General features: G+C 41.5%; 1 protein-coding gene across 1 annotated transcript in view; it reads right to left on the minus strand.

Annotated features, from left to right (window-relative positions):
* Positions 1 to 947: 947 nt before the first annotated feature.
* The window catches only part of LOC122619549 (octopamine receptor beta-2R), a 47,585-nt gene continuing 27,113 nt past the window's right edge, over positions 948 to 21,419 (minus strand). The window contains exons 2-7 of the mRNA XM_043796547.1: positions 11,451 to 12,910; positions 7,906 to 8,004; positions 5,286 to 5,384; positions 4,854 to 5,212; positions 4,153 to 4,330; positions 948 to 3,638 (exon numbers count right to left, since the gene is read on the minus strand). Of these exons, the coding sequence (XP_043652482.1) occupies positions 3,317 to 3,638; positions 4,153 to 4,330; positions 4,854 to 5,212; positions 5,286 to 5,384; positions 7,906 to 8,004; positions 11,451 to 12,004 (1,611 nt within the window). The 5' untranslated portion in view covers positions 12,005 to 12,910 and the 3' untranslated portion in view covers positions 948 to 3,316. The remainder of the gene's footprint in view (positions 3,639 to 4,152; positions 4,331 to 4,853; positions 5,213 to 5,285; positions 5,385 to 7,905; positions 8,005 to 11,450; positions 12,911 to 21,419) is intronic.

Consider the following 21,419-nt stretch of genomic DNA (forward strand, 5'->3'; position numbering starts at 1 on the left):
AAAAATGTATTAAAAATAATTGACTGCCTAAGTAAATAGCCAGTAGTATTTAAGCATTGGCAGAGGGATTGGCCAAGGGGGAAAGGTTACTTTTTTACTGCTAAGCTTGTAATTTATATCCTTGGAAACAAATTAAAAGCAATTATAATAATTGCACAACTTAAATAGCCAGCCGATCAATTTTTTACGTGTGCAACAAATTAAACCTTATGAACTTTTCAATATACAAAAAATTAAATAAACACAGACCTCCGCAGAAACTACCTTTTTTTCTTTATGAGTTTTTAAATGCTGAAAAAGTTTGCGCCGTGCTGCAAAGTAAGGTGTGTCGTTTTAACTTGTGCCGGTCAACTTTTCGATGTGGTGTGTGACGCCTTTTGCTAAATAAATTTAATATACAGAGCCCTATGAAATGGAAAGAACTTCAACTTGCAGGTGCCGCCGAGCGTTTGTTCCGGCATTTAAAGCGTGCTAACTGATCTGCCCTCTTCAAGAGCCGGACTCCATGATAAATTACTTTTCGAAAGTAATTCAGAGGAGGCACAGAGGCTGTATGGCTTGGTTATGTCATTGCCATGACGCCGGTTAAATTACACACGCATTTGCCAAATAAAAATCACTCATTCGACGCGTGTGCCGGGGCGCCCACGTTGCCACGGGGCTTTTGGAACAAATTCGTAATTTGTCAGGAGAAGTCGAGACTTGACAGTTATTTAGAAGTTTACAACTGTCGCCGGCAGTAATCAGCTTTACTTCTGTCCCGATAATATGCTGTTAATGTACCTCGATGCGGAGTGGGTAATTTGGGTCCAGGCCAGACTTTATTTACTTTTCAGTTTGTTCGGAACTTGGTCCTGGGTAATCAGCAGTTCGCTGCGGAGTGGGATTGGGAATGAGAATGAGAATTAGAAAAACAAGTTCGTTTGGCTATTATTTGTAGTTTTTGAATTTATTTTTGCTTTTTCTGCTTGTTTTCCAACTTGAAGTTTGTTATTTTGCTTTTATAATACATCTAAATTTCATATTCACTTAGTTAGTAGCTTAGTTTGCCATTTACGTGTCTGTCTCGCCCACTCGAGGCTACATTTGCTTGTCAGCCTGGCTTAATGTTAGCATCCTATTTTGTTTTGCATGGAAAATTGCACAGCAAAATGCAAAACAATGCAACGAAAAGTTCAGTTGTCAGTACTAATAATAATAATAATAATAATGATAATAAATAACTCGCACACACATATACACAGACATGTCAATATACAAATACAAATACAAATTACACACAGAGTATTAGTTTGCGGGGCTGTGGCTTATAAAAATATAACAAGTCCTTTGGAGATTTGGTTTGTTTGCGGTCTTCTCTGCTGTGTTCTCTGCTTTCTTCTTTTCAAGGAAAGTCATCTAATGAATATGTTACACACTATAAATATAACATTTATCTAGACATCTATTTATACACACTTTATATGATACATACTGAGCTTTGGCTCTTTTTCCTTGTTTTCCATTCATGGCAACATCATTATTTCCTATTTAGTTTCAGACTAGCTTGGAAAATCATAAAAAAACAGCTTCATTTATTTCGTTTAAACAACAACTATTTCTGTTTGACAAATGTTCTTGACTTTCTGCTTGGTTTGCGGATTAAGAGACAATCATAAACCGGTAAGTTTTGCAAACTGTTGCTAACATTTTATGGTTAGTTATTTATACAAAGAACACAAAATGCTTTGTTTGCGTGTTTGGCTTTTTCATTCGGCTTATTTGCATTGCCATTGCTAGCCATTTTGCTAGCCGAAATTCGAGGAAGTTCCGATTCTTTCCATGGCTTCTCCGGATGTTTCATTGTTGCGGAATATTGGGCCGCAATTGCTGGAATCAAGTTGCTGACTTCAGGAGCAGTACTCAAGCCTTGCCCTCACAGGCTACACAGTCAACTTAATTCCAGGAACTGCAACGCAATCACCCATTACCCGGAGCACTTTCACTCGTGACCTTTGCACTCGACACTAGCACTTTGTAATGGAAACGGTTGTGGAAATCGGTTTCACGCACACACTCACTCACTCACAAGTAATTTGGTTAGTCTGATATCGATGCACTATATGTTGGTTAATTTAGGCGGACTTTGGCTTTGGTTTCGACCGAATTCGCCTTGGGTCCTACATATATGGTTTGACTATATATTCTCGCTATGTTTAGTTGATTATACGTTTTAGGGTTTACTTTAGGTATTTTGAGCATTTTCAATTCATGCGATTGTCGTTGAAATAACAATTGGGTTTTAGCTTTGCTTTAGCATCCGTGAATTTTGTATGTTGTATCTCTATAAATTTTCTCAATTTTCGCTGATTCTAATTGCGTTGGGGTGTGGTTGATTTTCGCGCTGGGAAAATCTCTCCTTTATTGCAGGACTTCTCACGTAGTTGTAGTTGTCTATAATTTGCGGTCTCTTAATTGGCACAGTTTTAGTTTTAGTTTTAGCTTCAGCTCTTCGTTTTTGCGAATCCCTATGTACACGCATAGCTCAGTGAGTTGCAGTGATTGCCATTTTAAATAATTTATTTGTGGTTATTTCTTTTCGTGAGCAAAATGCTTTACGGCTTACAGATTTTCGATTGGCGTACGTACATACAAATACATATACACATCCATATATAGAAATGAGTTTACAACCTGTGCTTAATTTAGTCGTACAAAAATACTCAGTATTTACAACAAGATATAAAAGACTCAAAATCATAAATAAATAAGTTATCCTGTACAAAGTCCCGATCTGTGCCTCAAGGAACCCGGCAAACTCGAATTGAGATTAAATGTTTGGAAAACGAAAACCAAAATGAAAAAGGCAAAAAAAATAGGTGACGGGCAAATGAATTGGCACGCTCCACTGATTGATTAATGTCAACATTACGAGTAAATCAGCCGACGCATTTGCCGGCATATTAATTTTACAAATTAATGGAACATTTTAATTGCATTAAATTGATTCCACCCATCCGGCTGCCATCGATTGATTCGCATCCTCCCCGAGCACCATTTACACATGACTCGAGGCCGTCGAGGCGGCAGCATTGTTGTTCTTGTTCCATTTGTTGATGTACTCCATGGGTATTTCAATCTGGATCTCCTGCACATCGTCGCCCGCCATGCAATCGACATTGGACCTGCCCTTGCTCGCATCCTTGGCATCCCTGGCCTCCTTCGATTCCCTGCTATCCTTGGCGGCAGCTGCCAATTGTCCGCCCAGGCGGGATCCGCCCGCCGCCAGCCGCTGCTGCTGCTGGGCGATGGGGGTCAGCAGCGCCTCATCCCTGTATTATAAGTTGTCCACCATCTGCGACTGGCGGCGGTGCGAGGGCGTCGTCGAGTTGAGGTAGCTCTCCGAGTAGACGCTCTTCGCCCGCTGGTCGTAGCGCAGGCTGGAGCGCCGGATGTCGATGTCCAGCGGCAGGTGGCGATCCTTCCACCAGTTGCAGAACAGGCAGAGCAGCGTGTTGCGGAACGCCTCCCGGAAGTCCCGGTTGAAGTAGGCGTAGATCAGCGGGTTGAGCGTCGAGTTGAAGTACCCGATCCAGAAGAGGATCGAGACGACTATGTCCGGCACTTGGCACACCTCGCAGGTCATGGAGAGGGTGTACCTGAAACAAAAACAAAGTAATCATTAGCTTAAACTCATTAACTTAAAGTAAAGTTACGTCTATTTAGCCTAAACTCCAAGGGGTATGCGATTTTAGATACTTCTATTTCGTCAGCATCAGTAAGTACATACAGAATCCTTTGATCTTTGATTTATACAATGTATACCTATAAAACCTTATTTTACTCAACATCTGACGTTCTATATTTGGATTTGATCACCATTTAAAATCTCTGTGCATCACCTTTTGTCTGCGTACCACATAAAGATGAGAAATATATTATATACCCATAAATTCCAGATGCATGAGTGGGCCAGGGCTTTGCATAAATGAGATTACACTCTGGGTGGTGCGAAAAACAACAACCGTCGAAACAATGGCGCACGGGCCGGCCCGTATGAGTAATATTTAATTATGCATGCTTGACATTAGATAAATTATGCCTGGAACCCCATGTCAGCGGGATTGGCCTCCAACACTCGACACTCGACGCTCAACCTTCGACGGTACTCACCACAGGAAGAATGGCAGCCAGCAGAGGATGAAGGTGCCCATGATGATGCCCAGCGTGCGTGCGGCCTTGTGCTCCCGCTTCATTTTGATTAAGTGCTTGTCCTTAGTGGGGGTGTGCTCCTGCTCGACCTCGTGCAGCGTCAATGTTTTCGACGACCCGGATCCGCTCAGCGCCTCGCCTGCCGGGGGAGATAAGATGAAGATTTGATAAATGTCCTGGCAGGAGATAGGCCACAGAACAGAACTCAATGCGCTCGCACTGCATCACAGAGCAGGACGCTTATAAAACAATGTAACAGTGATACTGCAGGATCAAAGCTACTTGTCAGCTCTTCGGTAAATAAAAGGACTCCCTCTCCTGAATAATTTCTATTTTTTGATTATTACTGCACATCTTTAGTCTCCTCTGTTAACGCACATTTAAGACCGGTTTTATAAATCGAAACTAATATTTTCAGATGAATTTCGATTTGTTCTACACTTCCTAAAACAACCAATTCAGCAAGCTGAAATACCCCAATCAATAGTATACATATGTTTGCTTTCAACACTCTGATTTATTTAACTTTGATAATATGTAATGTATCAAGTTTTACTCTCTAGTGGGTCGTGCATGTGTTATATTGATCATCTTGGTGAATTGAGTATTTATATATACTAATATATCATGTTTCTTAGCCCCAACTTTGACCCCAAACTCACCTGAGGGCTGCATGGAGGGTCGGTGCATCAGCATGGCGTTGCCGTGGCGCATCATCAGCTGCTTCTCCTGCCGATTGGCTTCCCGGAAGATGGCCAGGTAGGTGAAGATCATGATGGTGCAGGGAATCCAGAACGATATGGAGCTCGAGATGACGGCGTAGTACTTGTTCACCACAAAGGAGCACTGCTCTGGATTCTGGATGACGAACTGCTGGTGCTGCGGGGTGGTGTACCAGCCGATGAAGATGGGCAAGAACGAGAGCAGTGCCGGCGATATCCATGTGTTTAGCAGCATAATGCCGACCACGCGTTTCGTCATGCTAATCGGATACTTGAGGGGCTTAACAATCGCATAGTATCTGTGAAGTAGGCAAAACGCCAGGTTATTGGGCCCTTCATATGGCTGTGTTCTGGCTATGCCATGTAGCTTACCTATCCACAGATATGCAGCATAAATGCAAAATACTCGCTGTTGAGAAGTAGACGTCGAGGCTGTTCCACAAATCGCACAGGAAGGGGCTGAAGTTCCACCTGAAAGAGTCCAGTGAATGGAGGCATCAGTATCGCGATGATTACCCAATAACGAGGCAATAAACTTTTGGCTGTACTTCTGAAGTCATTGTATCTGATTATTGAATGCATGAATTCGCAGTATTTATTTTTGTTGACTCATTTCTGGTTTTTTGCCTCACTTAAAATGCTACGCGAAATGCTTTCATGAACTCATCGCTTTAAACTGATTTCCTGTTTTTTTATCAAATAAAAATTTGGTTTTTTACGGTTTATTCCCTTTGTGAAAACACAGTTATTTAAAAATCCCTATAAAAATGACAATTTTGTCATTTTGTCAATTATTAAATAAAAAATAGTTCAAAATAAACTCATTTTATTTTGGTGGAATATCATAAAGAAAATGGCAGATAAAAATGACAATCTCTAGGTTAAATACCATATATATTGCGCTAGTGCTAATGTTTATTACCATTTAAAACCAAAAACACTGACTGTAAAAGATGAAAAACAAGCAAGCAATAAAGTTGCTCCGAATTTAAACGGTATTTTACTGCCAATTCCTGAAAGTAGGCCTATAAAAAACTCAAGCTGACTAGACACACTCTTTTTGCCCCATTTTCGTTATCAGGCCGCCTGATTTATGTGTTTATCGATTTCATCTTAGTTTCGGTTGCCAGGTGACATTGCCCCTGAACTGCCATTCTGGAGGGCCAAATTAAAAGCTTAGATGCACTGTGAGACCAGCAAATAGGCCATAAGGCCTGCGGCTGGGCGAGGGGCAAGGGGCAAGGAATGCGGAGGCGACTCTGTTGGCTGCATGAAAAACTCATTAAAACTTGCGTCGTCGCTGTTCGCCTGTCGCTTTCGCCGTCGCCCTTGGTTGCCACTCCGCTTTTTGGCCATTTTGGTGGAGGCGGATACCCGGCCCTTTTGGGCCGGGAGCCAGTGGAATTTATTATCGGGCGCCCCGTTTGGCATCAGTTTCAAAAACTTTTCGACTATCCAACGAGGCTGTTTTTGCGCGCTGTTTTTGCTCTTTTGCACTACATTTCCATTTGGGGATGTGGGTGGGTGGGCCATCGGTTTTGACACTTAAGCCATGAAATGGCAGCTCCTCCTGCTGCAATTATGCAACTAGCAACTGTGAAGGTAAAATGGCTGAAATGAATGCCAAGTGGCGGCGAGTTGACTTTTGCCAGCCAAACCGATGCCAATTTATATGCAACTCGCGCTCGGCTAAAGTTTTTCGGCCTGCCAGCAAGTGCCACATTATGTGGGTCTCTGGTCCCCACTTCATCGACACCATTAGCAGCACCATCATCAGCAGCATCATCAGCACCATCGTCAGCTGGGAACTGGCAGTAACATTGTAAACATTTGCATTGCTCCCACGGTGGTGAAGTCGAGCTTAAAGCGCGTCCTTTAAGCCAGCCTCCATGCATAATTAACCAAGCTCAGTTGGCTGCATTTGGCATGGCCACATATCCACACATATCCACATATATCCACATATATCCACATGTATCCACATACATCCACACTCGCACATATCGCATTACCCAGATGACACACATAGAAGGAGTCGGTCCGTCGGACGTTCGGCGTGAAGGATGTGACCATGTCACACTCTGACGGTTTTTGTCCTTTGGAATAGCTTTTCAAAGTTGTCGTTTCCCTCTCAGCGGGTACTTTTTACTTGGTTGCTTAGCTTGGGGGCATTTTAGGCTATTCTAATCATGAAATGTATTATTACTAATTGAAATTTGGGCTTTTTGGGGAAATAAATCAGATATTTTCCCTATCTACAAGTGACTTCTAATCGACAGAAAATACTTAAATTTATATGCCATACTTATATAGGCAATTGAATTAATTTTTTACTGCGTATCTCTTTGATAATAAATAATATTTGATTTTTCTACTGAAAGTTACTTTTAAGTAGTTACTTTGAGGTAAGTTTAAGTTTTAAGTTCCTTACATGTAAGTTTGAAATCTCCAGCTGAAACTATTAGAGCTAATTCCACCATATAAAATGGGTATTCTGAAATCGCATTTTTAAATGAATGCCCCTCTGTTTGTTCTATTTTTCACATTTTAGTTCTTGAACACAAATGCACACACACATGGGCACAGAAAGATGACTTTCTGCATTTGCATTTCGTTCGCACAGCCACCCAAAAGTGGGTGGCACACTCATACACCTATACACTCAGACATCCATACAAACGCACACAGACAGGGACATTCACAGGAGCATAAATAAACGTTGCTTTCATTTTTCAGGGATTTTTGTTTTTGGTTGTTTGTTCTGCCACTGCCACGCCCACCAGCACCGACCAACCACCCGCCCACCTTGAATGGGGGCCGGACTGGCATTTCGCTTGGTCCTGCTTTGGTTGCAGCTGTAATTTTTGCAACAGTTTTGCTCGCTTTTGTTGCTCTGCTTAGGCCCTGTGTGTGTGTGTGTGTATGTCTATGTGTGTGTGGGATGGGGGGTTTCATATTGTTGTTTTTTTCTACTGTTTGTTGTTGTACTTACCGCCCAGTTACTTGCACACTAAAGTTAAATGTCATGGCCATAATAGCGACCATTATATCAGCCATGGCTAAGGAAACTACAAAGTAATTCGTTATAACTCTGCAAAGAGAAGAAGAGAGAGGGGTTGGAGAACGAGATGTTAGCAATCACAGGACAATATCCAACAATACATATAACACATGAAGCGGGAGGGGTCCTCCGTGCACCCCGTGGGGGCTAATCAGGATATATCATATGAGTGAATGCGTGATGAGGATGGTGAGTGGTGAGTCGTGGGGTGGGGTGATGTTGGACGGTGGGGAACCACTCTTTTGTATGAGTTGACAGTTTGGACCCCATTGCATTCTGCTGCCAGCGGGGGTATAATTGAAAAGCCAGTCAAGAATCGAGAACGATGTCGAACGATTTCGACCCCAAGGGGGCTAAGCCGATACCCCAACACAAATCTGATACACGAGTACACGGGAAAATGTGGGCGGAGCAAAGTGCCGAGGTCAACCTCACTCCTCTTGGCAACCCAATACCACTTCATAGCTATTTTGTTATTTAAATTGAATTCCAAGCCGAGTGCCAATTAGAATTTTGCACCAGTTGCTGGCCGAGAACTTTCTAATCGGATGAGTGCAGCTGCCTCATTGAACTCCAGGTGGCCGCCTTTCATTTACCATTTTCCCTAAGCCAAATGGGAAAAGTTTGAAATCAAAATTGAGCATTTACTGCGCTCGAAAACTTTTGCTCGATTAAGGTAATATGCTGACCGAATAATTTCATTCATGTTAAACAACTGCAAAAATAAATATTTGTTCTATATCTCTGGTTATAGATAGGCAAAGTTTATGTGTGGTTCTCGGAACATAAAAAAGAAGAAAATATATTAGTTTATACTCATTAATTACCCATCAAGCTGGTAGTGGCCTTTAAGTTGCATTAATCTCATCTTCTGGGGCTATTGTACTTGGTTTAAAGTTGGCAGTAGTAATCTGTTTAGCTGCCGGCTACTACTTAAATAACTTTCAACGTCTTAGACGTTAATTGCAACAAATCGACGCCCTTCTGAGAATGTTGCGCCATTACTCAGTGGCTCCTTCCTCACCCCCACCCACCGATGTGAACGGCAGATAATTTGCCTGCCATTTAAATTTAAGAAAAATAGCAACGAGAAAAGTTGCCGAGCATCCTTCTGGAGAAAGGCGTTGTGTTAATGAGCCTCGGTTTTCCCTCTACCATTTTCCCCCACTCCGCGCTGTAATGGCAAATTAAAGCACACATATATAGCCGTAGTATCCAGATATATCTGCTCATACACTCGCCATCTAGAGCACTTTTCGCTGCGGCTCATCGCCGCCAAAATAACTTGGGCGGAGGGTGGTGGGCGGAGGGTGGAGGGGGGAGGAGAGCGCAATTTTATTGTTTGGCATAGAACATTTTAAATTTATGCTGTCATAAAAACCATAAGCTTCCTTAATTGCCAAAGTTGTAGCCGCGCTCGCTGTGTGTTGTTTTTGTACTTGTACTTGTACTGTGCCCACCCACCGCCCCACTTTTCCAGATTTTCCAGCACTTCCCGCACTCCCTGCCCCACCCACCGCCCAACACTCTCGTGTTGAGCATGCATTTTGTTTTTGTTCCATTTCTCTTTGAGCTACAAGCTCGCAGTGTTTAATTGTCATTTCTTTTCTAGCTGGGTGTGTGCGCCTTTTTTGTGCTTGTAAACTTTTCCACATTTTTATTTCCCCGTTTCACGCTACGTATGCGTAATATTTGCCGCTCAGAACAATAGAATCTTGCTGCGAGCTGACCACGCTGAAAATGTTTTCGCATTTCGGTTTTGTGTGTATTAATTACCGCCTGATGGTCACACTTTACCAAGTGCTTCATTTGAACATCGTTAAAGTCTTTAATAATGGAAAAGGAAAGAGATAAACAAAGCACCACATATGAAATCCTTACAATCTTAAATTAGTACGAAATAAACGTGTGATTGCTTACTTAATTGCCTTCTACTAACCATCTATTTTAATTAAATGTACATTTTCTTGCTTTTATGAATTTATGCAATATAACTGGGTGCAACTATTTTTAAAAGCTTTCATAGAAAGTTTCTTAAAAAACAAGTTAATCCTTTGACCGGAGGGCCTCAAAACTTTCTTTTTCCTAAGTTTATTGTCAGAGCAAGGAAATTATCTTGATGATCATCCATCGACATCATCATTGGATGAACCTGGCTCCGGAGCTTTAAAATCCAGCAACACGCAAGTCACTTAAAAAATAAAACGCTTCTCATTAGCAGCAAGGGCAGAAAGGGGAATTAGGCGGGGTTCAACCTTAATTATGCCTCGTCCCACTCCCTTTCTTTCATTATAATTTTTTCCTGCCTCGTTTTTCTGTGCCGCCTAGTAAAGTTTGTTTGTTTCGCCTTTTGGCTTCATTGCCCTTCGCCAACTTGGGCTAAGAGCATTTAAAGTTTTTCCACTGATGGGTAGAAAAATTCTGCGTCTAAAGCTGAGCGCGAAAAAATCGAGGAAAAATAACCAAGCGTTCGTCAGGCAGAAAAGAACTTTTGATTGCGTCGGCTTTATGAAGCGCTAAATTGATTTGCCCGCCAGTTATTAAAGCATGACTACAAATATTAACGAACCCCAGGCAGCTGATGTCCCATCATTTATCACTAAAAAAGTTTTCCTTTATTTTCTTGTTCGTGTAATGTCGCTTTAGTCGAAGGATACCGCCTCAAAAACTCCGCCCATCATTAGCAAAACGAGGTCGCACGGAGAAATTGACAAGTTTTGCATAGAAACGGATATGAAATTTCGGTTAAGAAAATATCATGAATTCTTAGTCAATAAATCTAGATATTGGTCAACCTAAATAGGGTAATTAATTCGAAAACTAAAACCAAATATTTTAATTGAGTGTACAAGTATTTACGGCCAGTTAAGTTTCCATTTAAATTTTGCATTTCAATTCGACCTTAAGGATGATGGAGAACGAATTTCGTCAAATTAAATCATTACCCAAGCGTCCAATTAAGAATCTCTTAATATGCAAATTGGATTCATGAATAAAGTCATGAAAGTTAATTTGTCATTAAAATAATGCATCTCTCTGTTCTTTTGTTGTGGCCGCCTCCTTTCGCTAAATGGTGGGAGTAAATACTGCAGTCTCATGCCGAAACGAAGCGAAACGACAGGATAGAACAAAGCTGAGATGCTCAATTATGAGGCGAGTAAATAAAGGACCAGGAGTCTGCATGGGATCCCCACCCGAAGGACGAGCAATGAACGAGGCGAAAGCAAGGGGAGCACGTTTTACGGGGGGAAAATGGAAAGGATACAAATGGACGTGCATGAATTTTATGCAAAGTTGACGAAAATCGCGCATAGAAAGCCAAGCGCTTTGTAATTTTTTTCCTCTCGTAACTTCTGCCAAATTGGCAATCAAGTTTTATGCAAATTACGAAAGAATTACACAGAGTGCGCGTACTTCTAATTGCTTTTTCACAGCTAATTAGCAAGAGGACCAGCTGAAATATCCCGTATACGCACCTTAATTTTCTAACACGCATCACAGAAATAATAACAAGCAGATTGCCGCAGATGGCCGCAATGATGATGAGCAGCATGACAAAGGCCTTGAACACCCAAACGATGTTGTCCAGCCAATCCTCGTCGGGATTGTGTTGATGATGATGATGGTCACTTAATCCAGCGCCGCTTTCGTTGAAGTTCAGACCCGTGCCGCCAAACGGCTGTGTGGCATTCAGTTCGTGTGTGGCAGGTGTGGCAGTGCCCAGCGGCAGTGCTATTCCGGCGGCGGAAGAGTTGGATGAGCTGGATGAGCCGGTGGCAGCCAGGGCATTCGTTGTGTGCAGCATGGCCGCCGTGGTCAGTGCGGCCGCCGTGACCCGCGCCAATGTTGTCAGACTTTGGCCATAACTAATTGGCTGGCTAACTACACCGCCGGACGGCTGCTCCGCCTGATGGCTGCTGCCGCCGTTGGCGCAGCAGCATTTGGGTCTTTTTCTTATCCTGGCGGCACTGGTTCGATTGCGATGCCTTTGCCGCGGTGGCTCCGGGCCAAGTCCGTCGCACAACAACATGAGTCTCGTTGTCTGGTTTTAATTTTACTATTATGTATAACTTATCTTTGGCTTGTAGCTCTCTCTTTATTTTATCGTAACACTGTGTGGGTGTGGGGTAGATCCGTATTTTGTTATCGCACTTTTAGGTTGAAACACCCACTGGAGGAAGCGCCATTGGGAATTCACGACACGCGTGGCGCCGGCGACGTTGAAACCAAAACTGAAACGGCCACCGCAACGGAAATTGATTCGCGAAAGTGGCCCGTGGACCGTGGAGCGTAAACCGTGTGGCCACGACAACGTCGCCGCTCCTCCGCTTCAGAATCCGCCTCAGTTTCAGCCGCTGCCACTGGCGCTGCCAACGTCAACGGCCGACGTCCAACGACCAACGACCAACCGCTGTCCTTGCCAGCCAACGCCGCCCACGCGAGCTCTTGATGGCCTCGCTTTTCCGTTGATTTTCCGCAGCTTTTCCGCCTGCTCCGCCGCTGATGGAGAGGCTACCTCGGCTGGACGACAATTTTTTCGGCTATTTACTGTTGTGCGGCTTCTATTTTCTATTTTCTATTTTACTTTTTGATATATTTTTTGTTGGTAAATTCGCTTTTGCTGCTTCTGCTCGCTGATTGGGTTTTTTTTCTTTCGTTTTTTTTTAATATTTATTTTTTGGTAGCCTAGCCTCCAAGCGGCTGCCTCTTAATTCTGTTCATATTCTTTGCCACCGCGGCTGCTGCGGTTGCCGCTGCCTTGTTTTGCCGCCGAAAAATATTCGTTGATTTCTTTTGGATTTATTTTTAACATTTCTCGGGCTTCGAATTATTTTTAGTTTGTTTCGGCCAAGTGGTCGGTTTTTTAGTTCTGCTGCTGTTAATTCAGATATTCATATATTCAGATATTGTTATTCGATGTTATGGCCTCCTGGAACTGTGCCATAAATGTTCGATCGGGAAAGAAAGGGAAAGAAAAAACAAGGAAAAGAACACATTATTAAAAGCTTGGGGAAACATGGGCTCGCTCTTCTTTTTGTTGCCCCGATTATAATCACTTTTGTGCATTATCTAGTTGTTGCCGCTGGCATTTGTATCGATTTGAGTCAATATTTGTTTATTTACTGACGCAGAAGTTGAGTTGTTGATGTTGTGCGTGTTTTGCCCACATTTATGCGAATGGAACAGGGTGTGTCTTTTTAGCGTTCTATAAATCACGGTTTATGTTTTAACAGACTGGTCTATGATGTAATCATTTATCATTTGTTATTAAATTAGTATTCTTTTATAAAAAAACGTTTTTATAAACTTCGAAATATATAATCGTTTCCATTTAAGGCAATTAAAAATCATTGCACAGTAGAAAATAAATATAATTGAAACACTTTCTAGAACCTTCAATTTAGAATACACAAATAATCAATTGCAATCAAAAGCGAAAAATAAATGTTTATGTTAAACTATAAATTCATTTTACAAGTTAAATTTTATAAAAAAAATTGTGAATTTAACCTTTTGACCCTTTTATTTTCCATGAAACTTTATAATCTTAAACTTCAATATGAATCTTTTCCATCTTAAACTTGATTATGTACAAATCGAAGACTAAAGCCACACCCTGTATAGAAGCTATGATTTATATGACAACAGCTGGGCGAAAGAATGTCATTCGCTTCGAATGACTTTCAGCATACAGCCGCCATATCCGAATCTATATCGCGATGTGTATATTCCGCCCTGGTCGGCATCTTCATCCCAATGCCCGCCAATACTAAGTGGTGGTAAAATGGTAGAATGGTAAAATGTCCTATGCCATTTTTTGCCCCCTGGCACTCATTTAGAATATGGCTTTGGCTATGTGAGCTAGCCTATGTATTTATTCATATCGTTTTATATTTGTATTTTTATTCGTTTTTCCCGAATTTATTTCCTGATGATGATGTTTTATTTTCATGTTCGCACACGCTTTCAACGCTCGCATCTTGGCCGACTGTTTGATGTTAAGGCTCGCAGCTGTGGAGCTGTGGTTGTTGCCAAAATGGTACGTACAACAAATTGGCCACGAGCTTTAAATTATACGTTGGTCACTCGCGTAGGGGTTTTTATTTTTTCGTATTATTTATTGCACATTTCCTACGCGTTGATTTTTGCGTTTTGGTTTTAGATTTTCGGTTTTGGTTTTTGGCTTTGAATTTCCCATTTAGACTGTTAATTAGGGAAATTAAAGTGTCCACACGCGCTGAAGTTGCCGCAGTGAGTCAAGCCATATGGCGCGAAGGGTTGTTGATTTTCCTGCCACGCCCTGGCGCTTTTCCAAGTTGAGCAACTGCAAAGGAAGAGATGGAAAATGTGAGTGAAAAGTGAATGCTTTGTACGTAAATTATTATTTAAGCATACACAAATATTGGCGAACAACTAAATCGAACATTGGGAAACATTTTGCTTGCCGGGCACACACATACATATTTATTTTATAAATAAAATACAGAAATTTCTTTTTATGAATGTCCAGCTCATCAAAGGCGTGGCTTCTTGTTGTTGCTATCTAGATTTGTTCTCTCTCTTTATAATATTTTAATATATAATTTAGCACTGAGTGGCGGCGGCAATCTGGCTTAAAGGCGCGTGGGCGAATAATTAATTTTGTGGCAAAACGAATTTCCTTCAGTTTTATGTATAAGTAGATTAAAAGTTGATTTAATTAATGGGTTCCCCAAGTACCGAGAGGGGAGAGTAGGGCAAAAGGGTTGGGCTTCGAAAATCAGACATATGTATCGAGGGGCATATATATGTATGTATGTATGTATGTATACTATATATGTAGGTATCTGCATATTCCCCCAGCGAATGTGTCAGCAAACACGGAATCGCTGGGAAGGTTAACGGATGAGTGACAACCGATGACAGTGTCCCGGCAACGGAAGCACGAGCTATGGAGCTCCCAAATGCGCCGGACGCAGCTGTCTTGTATCTGTAGTTGTATATCTATCTCTATCTGTATCTGTATCTGCTTCTATGTATCTGCATCTATGGCACATCTTTGCGACGTTTCCATCGTGCAGTTAACGACTGACACATCGGCAGGAACATTAGCGGCAGCCAAATGCCAATGTTAATGTCATGAAAATCATTTTTTAAATTTAATGTGAAAATCTTGCGTACGTACTCTTCAAGTGTATACATTCTAGATATTCTAGATATTCTAGATATATAATTGCGGCTATTCTAGACGGCGCTGTACTTGCTCTTGGCATTGGACGGCCTCGAATGTTTTAGTTTCTGGGTTGTGTAAAACAAATTGTTGCCAAATTTCGTGGCAAAAAGAGTATGCAAGTTCTGGTGCAACGTGGTGGAATGTCAATATTATCAGTACCAGTACTCGAAAATTCGATTCAAAAATATTCCAACCTGAGGCCATCTAATTAAGCTTAACTCACTCCGCAGTACTTTGTGCTGCCCCATATGTGGAAATAAAGTTTCGCGCATGCTCTATCTTGTTTAAAGTTTTAATTAATTAACTTGCATTTATTTTTATTTAATAAACAAAACTTTTCGCTTTTACTTACACGCACTCACGAAATTCCCTTTTCTCCGATTTTCTCTTGCCGAGTGCGTCGCCTTTTATTTGCTCTTGGCAATTTGCCACTCGCCCACATTTGCACCTGCCCCAGCTGCCCCACCTGCCCCACCTTCAACTCACAAATACACCTGTGCTGCACAGAATGTCTTTCGTATTTTGTTTTGAGGAAATGTGAAGACTCCATAATTTCATCTGCCATAGAATTTCAAAAAGACAGATTTAATTTGGCCATCTTTAATTAGGGGTCCGTCGCCATCAGATTGCTGTTTCGAAATGCAAAGAATTTGTGACTGGCCAATTATGAAAATATTTTTCATTAAATACCATTTAACAGATTTTCCGCAAATAAAGTAATACAAATATTTTAATTAAATAAAGGGCAAGTAAATTGAACTTTACTCTCCTTATTTGTTTTTGTTAAATCAACATTTCTTTATGGTCAAAAGGTTGGCTATCACTTGATTTTTTGGTCAGTTCAACAACACAAGACATTTAGAATAGATTAATGAGTGAATATATATATCATTTTAAAACAAAATATGCGGCCACAATACATTTAACATACTCAGTTAATTAGTTAAATAGATATGCCAAACACTAGTATAATAATTAGCATATACAAACAAATAAGCCATATGATAGGCAATGGAATGAAGTTGTCGCTACATACGTATGTATAATTGGTCACTTTAGTACTTTTTAACATTTTGAATTTATCTCAAATAAATGAAAACTTTAGGAATGCGGGCACTCGACCCTCAAAACTTTTTGACTCAAACATAAAGTCGGTTTACAATATGGCTCTAAAATGCTTTAATTAATTCCGCACAATTCTAAAGCATTTACGTTCATTGAAAGCGATGGGGGAATTGATATTTGAAAATAAAATCCATTTTATTTAATTGCCTGCGTCACTTGACTAGAGTTACATACACAAACTCGTATATATCGTATAGATAAAAAGAAGCAAAGTTGATGTTTGTGCTTTTTCATTGGCTCAGCGAAAACAATATTAATTTCATTAAAAGTTTTTTATATGGCATCTGGGGTTTGCCCCTTTTATGTTAATTTTTGTTCGGTAAATTCATTTGTGTTGACAAGGTGCTTGTCTGACAAAGTAGACCATCAACTGTCGCAGTTGAAAAAGAACAGAAAGCCAAGGGAAATCAAAATTGAAGTGGATTGTCCGCAGTCACATTTAATGCAAATAAATCGTGCGGCGATTAAAGGCGATTTTCGTGATGGATTCATCATAATGAACATTTTAATCAGCGCGACAACATCATCATTCCATCAATGCAGTGACACTCTGGATCGGTTAATGGAATCCCGTCCAATTTTCTCACGAAGCCTGCAAATAAATCACATGAATAAAGCCCCAAGTCACCCGGCTTCCATGTCCCATTTCATATCGTATGCACTGGCAATACTTTTACATATTTAATTTACGCTTTCTTTGCTGCAAATCTGCCACACAGACGACACACTCACGCACACACACAGTGGGGAGGGGCGGAAAAACGCTTTTCAATTTCCAGTTCCATAGATAAATATGCCAGGCTGCCAACTGTAAGCGATTTAGAATGGAGGGGACCGAGGACGCCCAAGGCGTTGCGATTTTATTGGCCCTAAAGTAGGCAGCCATGAAATAGAAGTAGTCCAGATCTGGGGCTCTTTGGGCCCAAAGCGTTGGGCGCTGAGCGCTGAGCGAAACACGAGCGGCCATTTAAAAGCCATTGTAGCTACATCCACAAAGTCCACACAATGAAAAACGAAACTTGGCTAAATAGACGGCAAAAAATGCGCGCCGATTGATGCCCCATTGTGGTGGTGCCTTCAATGGGGAGAATGGAGATGGCCATGTGGACTGGGGGTCCTGGGCGAATCTGAAGGATAAGCCACACAAAACAAATGTCAAAGTCAACACCCAAACCAAAGCAAACACAAATAGAATCCCTTCTACTTCTTTGCCCACCCCGCCCCCAATTTTCCCCCTCGCACACACTTAAGCTGCAGCTTCGATACAATATACCCATGGAAAAAGGGAAAAAAGGGAAGAGGGGGAAAACTGGGGGCGGTGGTGCGTGGGGATACATAGATCGATTGCCTTGATATTTCACGACCAGGCCACTTCAACTCTAACGTGCTCTATTCTGGCAGCACGATGGAAAATGGAAAAGAGCTCACACAAAAGGAAACAATTGATGGAAGCATAATTGTAAAGTACTTTCAAATTTTCGGAAGAATTATTTAAAAGCTTTCGAGACCAGTATAGAAGGGGAAATGAAAAAATATGTAATAATATTATTTGGTTATTTTGAACTCCATATAAATGTTGTGCTAATGCTTTTGGAATAGCCCTAAAATTATATTTGAAATTCGGGCAACTCTTAAGTATATACCAAGGAATAAATACTTTAAAATGATTTTAAAAGAGTAATGTTAAAGTAATAAAGTTCAGAAATGCAACATTTTTCGTCGTGTACAATCCACAAGACTCGCTCTCCCCTTTCCCAACTCGCTTTTATTGTCTCTGGAGATTGCGGCGTCGAACGTCGAGTGGCGCAGCGATTAATGAAAATTGCTTAATAAGCATTATTGTCTTACTGGCATTAAATTGTTTAGCGAAACATTCGAGGGGAAGTGCGAGCACAACAATGTCGCATTGTTCGCCGAAGAATCGCCCGTCATTTTGCCCCTCAAACGCAATATTGCTAATTGATTGGAGCACAGTAACAGAGTATCAGTTGGAGTTAGGAGGCGTCACATCTTGTCTCTCCATTCGGAATCCCTTCCTGGTGCCAGAATCTTGACAAAGCGGAGAGAAGGACCCACTCAGCCTGCAGGAAGGAGTGCTGCCTGCCCCGCTTCCGTTTCCGTTTGTCATTTCCAGCTTGTGCTGCCTCTGACAGCAAACTGTCAGAAGTTCTGCGAGCGTTGCGCTGATTGACGAAGCCACGGAAGGACTCTATTGCCACCCCAATCTGGCGACCTTCCATATTTCCAGGTCCTTCGAGGATGGCGTCTCAATGTGTCTGACTCCTTATCATTTCAGTGCCAGGGGTCAGGGCTTAATGAGCGCTTGTCTAGCATTGACAGTCCGCCTAAGTGGCTTTGAGTCCTCGACTTATCCTTGGTCCTTGGCCCGTTCACTCGATTCGATTCGCGTAGCTTTTCCTCCACGGATCCTAAAACTGATGCCTCACGCTTGTCAGTCAAATTTATGTGTATTGTTGCAGGCAGCTGGCCTGAATCTGTCTATTGCGATATTAACTCAGACTTGGCCTAAAGCCATCAGTCTTTATTTGCAGAGCCCTTGTGCTTTTTACATCATTACATGATGAATTTTAGTGTGAATCAGGATTACACAAGATTTATATTTGTTTAATAGTAAATGTATTTCATATGTATTGTTTTCACTCAGATATTTTTCTAGAACTATTTTCTCTGTAGATTTAAGTGGTATGCAATCCATGCTAATAAATCCTTAGTATCTACTTATAATAAAGTTCCGGAATCACCGTAGCTTACACCTCCTTAGGCATTAACCATAAAACCGGTCATTAATCTAACCAGCGCATTTGTCATTCCATCAGGTGGACCAGCAGGGAAGTCCTTAAGCGGGAGTGTTTACTTCCAGATATCAGCAAATTGATGATGTTTTCTTCCGCTGCAACCGAATGGCAAAACGGCGAAAAACCAAAGCCAGATATGTAGTGCAAATTAAAGTGCCCATTCGAGGGAAGCAAGGTTTACCCGAGAACAGCTTAAACTTGCCTTGTTTTATTGGCAGGGAAAAGCCTTCTCCCTCGTTTTCCCGGGAAAACTGAAGTATTTTCCCAGCTGTGCCTAATGGCACCTGCAGCTGCAGGCGACACTCATGGCATTTTCGTAAAACGAGGATCTTAGTCTCATGCATATTCATGCCGTCGAGACTTCCGTTTCCGTTTCGGAAACCTTCCCATCCCATCCCATCCCATCCCAGCATCTTACAACCACAAATCGTGCCTGGCGAACCGGGTTTATAAATGAGTCATGGACCACCGCTCGAGTTCAACGCCATTTTGCGAAAATTGAAACAATTTCGATTCGATTTTTCGATGCTCACTCAAGGCTGCAAGCACCTCCCCCAAAACTGGGGGAACTGCTGTCTGCCCCAATTTCGCATTCAATCCTCGAGCCTCGCACATGCGGATGGCAAAGTTTTGCTAGTTGAGCTAAATGCCAAGCAGTCGGAAAGTGAAAATGCATATGACAAGTGCCTGCAGGCCACCAGCGCTTCGACCCAAAATCCTTGTGAATTTGGCCAAACAGAAGAGCTGGCCTCGACTTACATGGGAAATTAGGCCCAAAATATGAATTTTCCACAAGTCGAGCTGCTCGGCATTCTTGTTAGGGGCTCCTCCTCAACTCAACTCAACTGATGGCATCAAATTATTTGCCAAGTCAAATAAGGTTATCAAATAATTCAGTCGGCGCTCGACGCTCCACAAAATGCGAGGAATGCGAGCCAGATGAACATGGAGCCTTTCGCAATGTCATACAATTGGGAAGCTGGGGAAAATAGGGGAAATAGGGAAAATTGGGGTCGCCTGGAAGTATGCAAAGTATTTTCCGGCAATACTACCACTACGACTTTATGGCTGGGCCATTACCGACGGAATTCGACATTCGAGATCCCCGAAAAAACTAAACCAACTTTTAAGCCGCCCATAAGCCAGGCAATAAAATATACCCAAAAAGATAAATAATAAAAAAAAGGAAAAGCGGCACACACAAAAGTCGTCAAAACGAAATAATCAAAAGCAATGAATGTATATGCTTTATATTATAATTTATGGCGCGTATTCCGTTAAATCTACGAGACAGTCGGCGAAGGCCACACACACGAATTTTTCCACGCTTTCCACGCTGGCTTTTCGCATTCCACGCGTGGCCAGCGATTTTCGCTGCTCTGCGTTTTGATTATTAAAAAATTTGTGTTTGCGCCGGCATTTTCATTGCGTTCAGTGGGTCGTGTGTCCCGTCGCTTTCCACTTCTCACTTGGCTTCTCAGCCATTCGTTTTTCGTTATTTGGTGTTGAACAAAAATAAAGTACTCGTAGCCAGTTAGCCAAGCACTGATGGCCTTGTCCGTGTTGACAAATTCAAATAAACTGGTTGCCAAAGCAAATCCGTGACTAAAGTCCCTTCATCCGTGGCTTCGTCGTTTTATGGCTTACTTGGTGATAAAACTGCAAAATTGCGATTTTCAAAGAGTGAACTTTTCCTCGAAGCGTACATCTTGGAAACTTTTCAGCTTCAACGCGGCGTAAAATTTTAGTTTTTGAGAAATGTTATCAAAACTCGCCAAGCTGTCAGAAAATTTATGACCCCATGAAATAGGTTATGGATATTTTAATCCTTTCGAGATATTTACTTAAAAAAGCTCTCAACTATGTATTTCAAAAATTCAATGATAACACAATTTTAATTGGCATTTCCTACCGCTGGAAATTACGGTTTCACATAGAAAATATTTTAATTTTTTCATTATTGATAACCCAAACAATTTACTCAATTAAATGGTATTGGTAATATAGACACCTCAATGTAATTAAATTAGCCCCGTATAAATTAAAGATATGAAGGTATATAAATAATATTCATTTGAAATGAATTAAAACACCAACCTCATAAATAACAATTCTAGTTTCAGCTAAGTACTCAGATCCTTTGAATATAAACTAGAACTTTTCAGTTTGTTTAATAATATATTCCACTATTATACTCAACGGTCATACCTATTTCAGATACTCAGTTCGACTGGCCATTTAATAATAAAAAGCTCGGAAAACCTCGGATTCGGATATGAACCGCAAAGGGC

The sequence above is a fragment of the Drosophila teissieri genome, chromosome 3R (assembly GCF_016746235.2).
Source record: "Drosophila teissieri strain GT53w chromosome 3R, Prin_Dtei_1.1, whole genome shotgun sequence".
Taxonomy (NCBI): domain Eukaryota; kingdom Metazoa; phylum Arthropoda; class Insecta; order Diptera; family Drosophilidae; genus Drosophila; species Drosophila teissieri.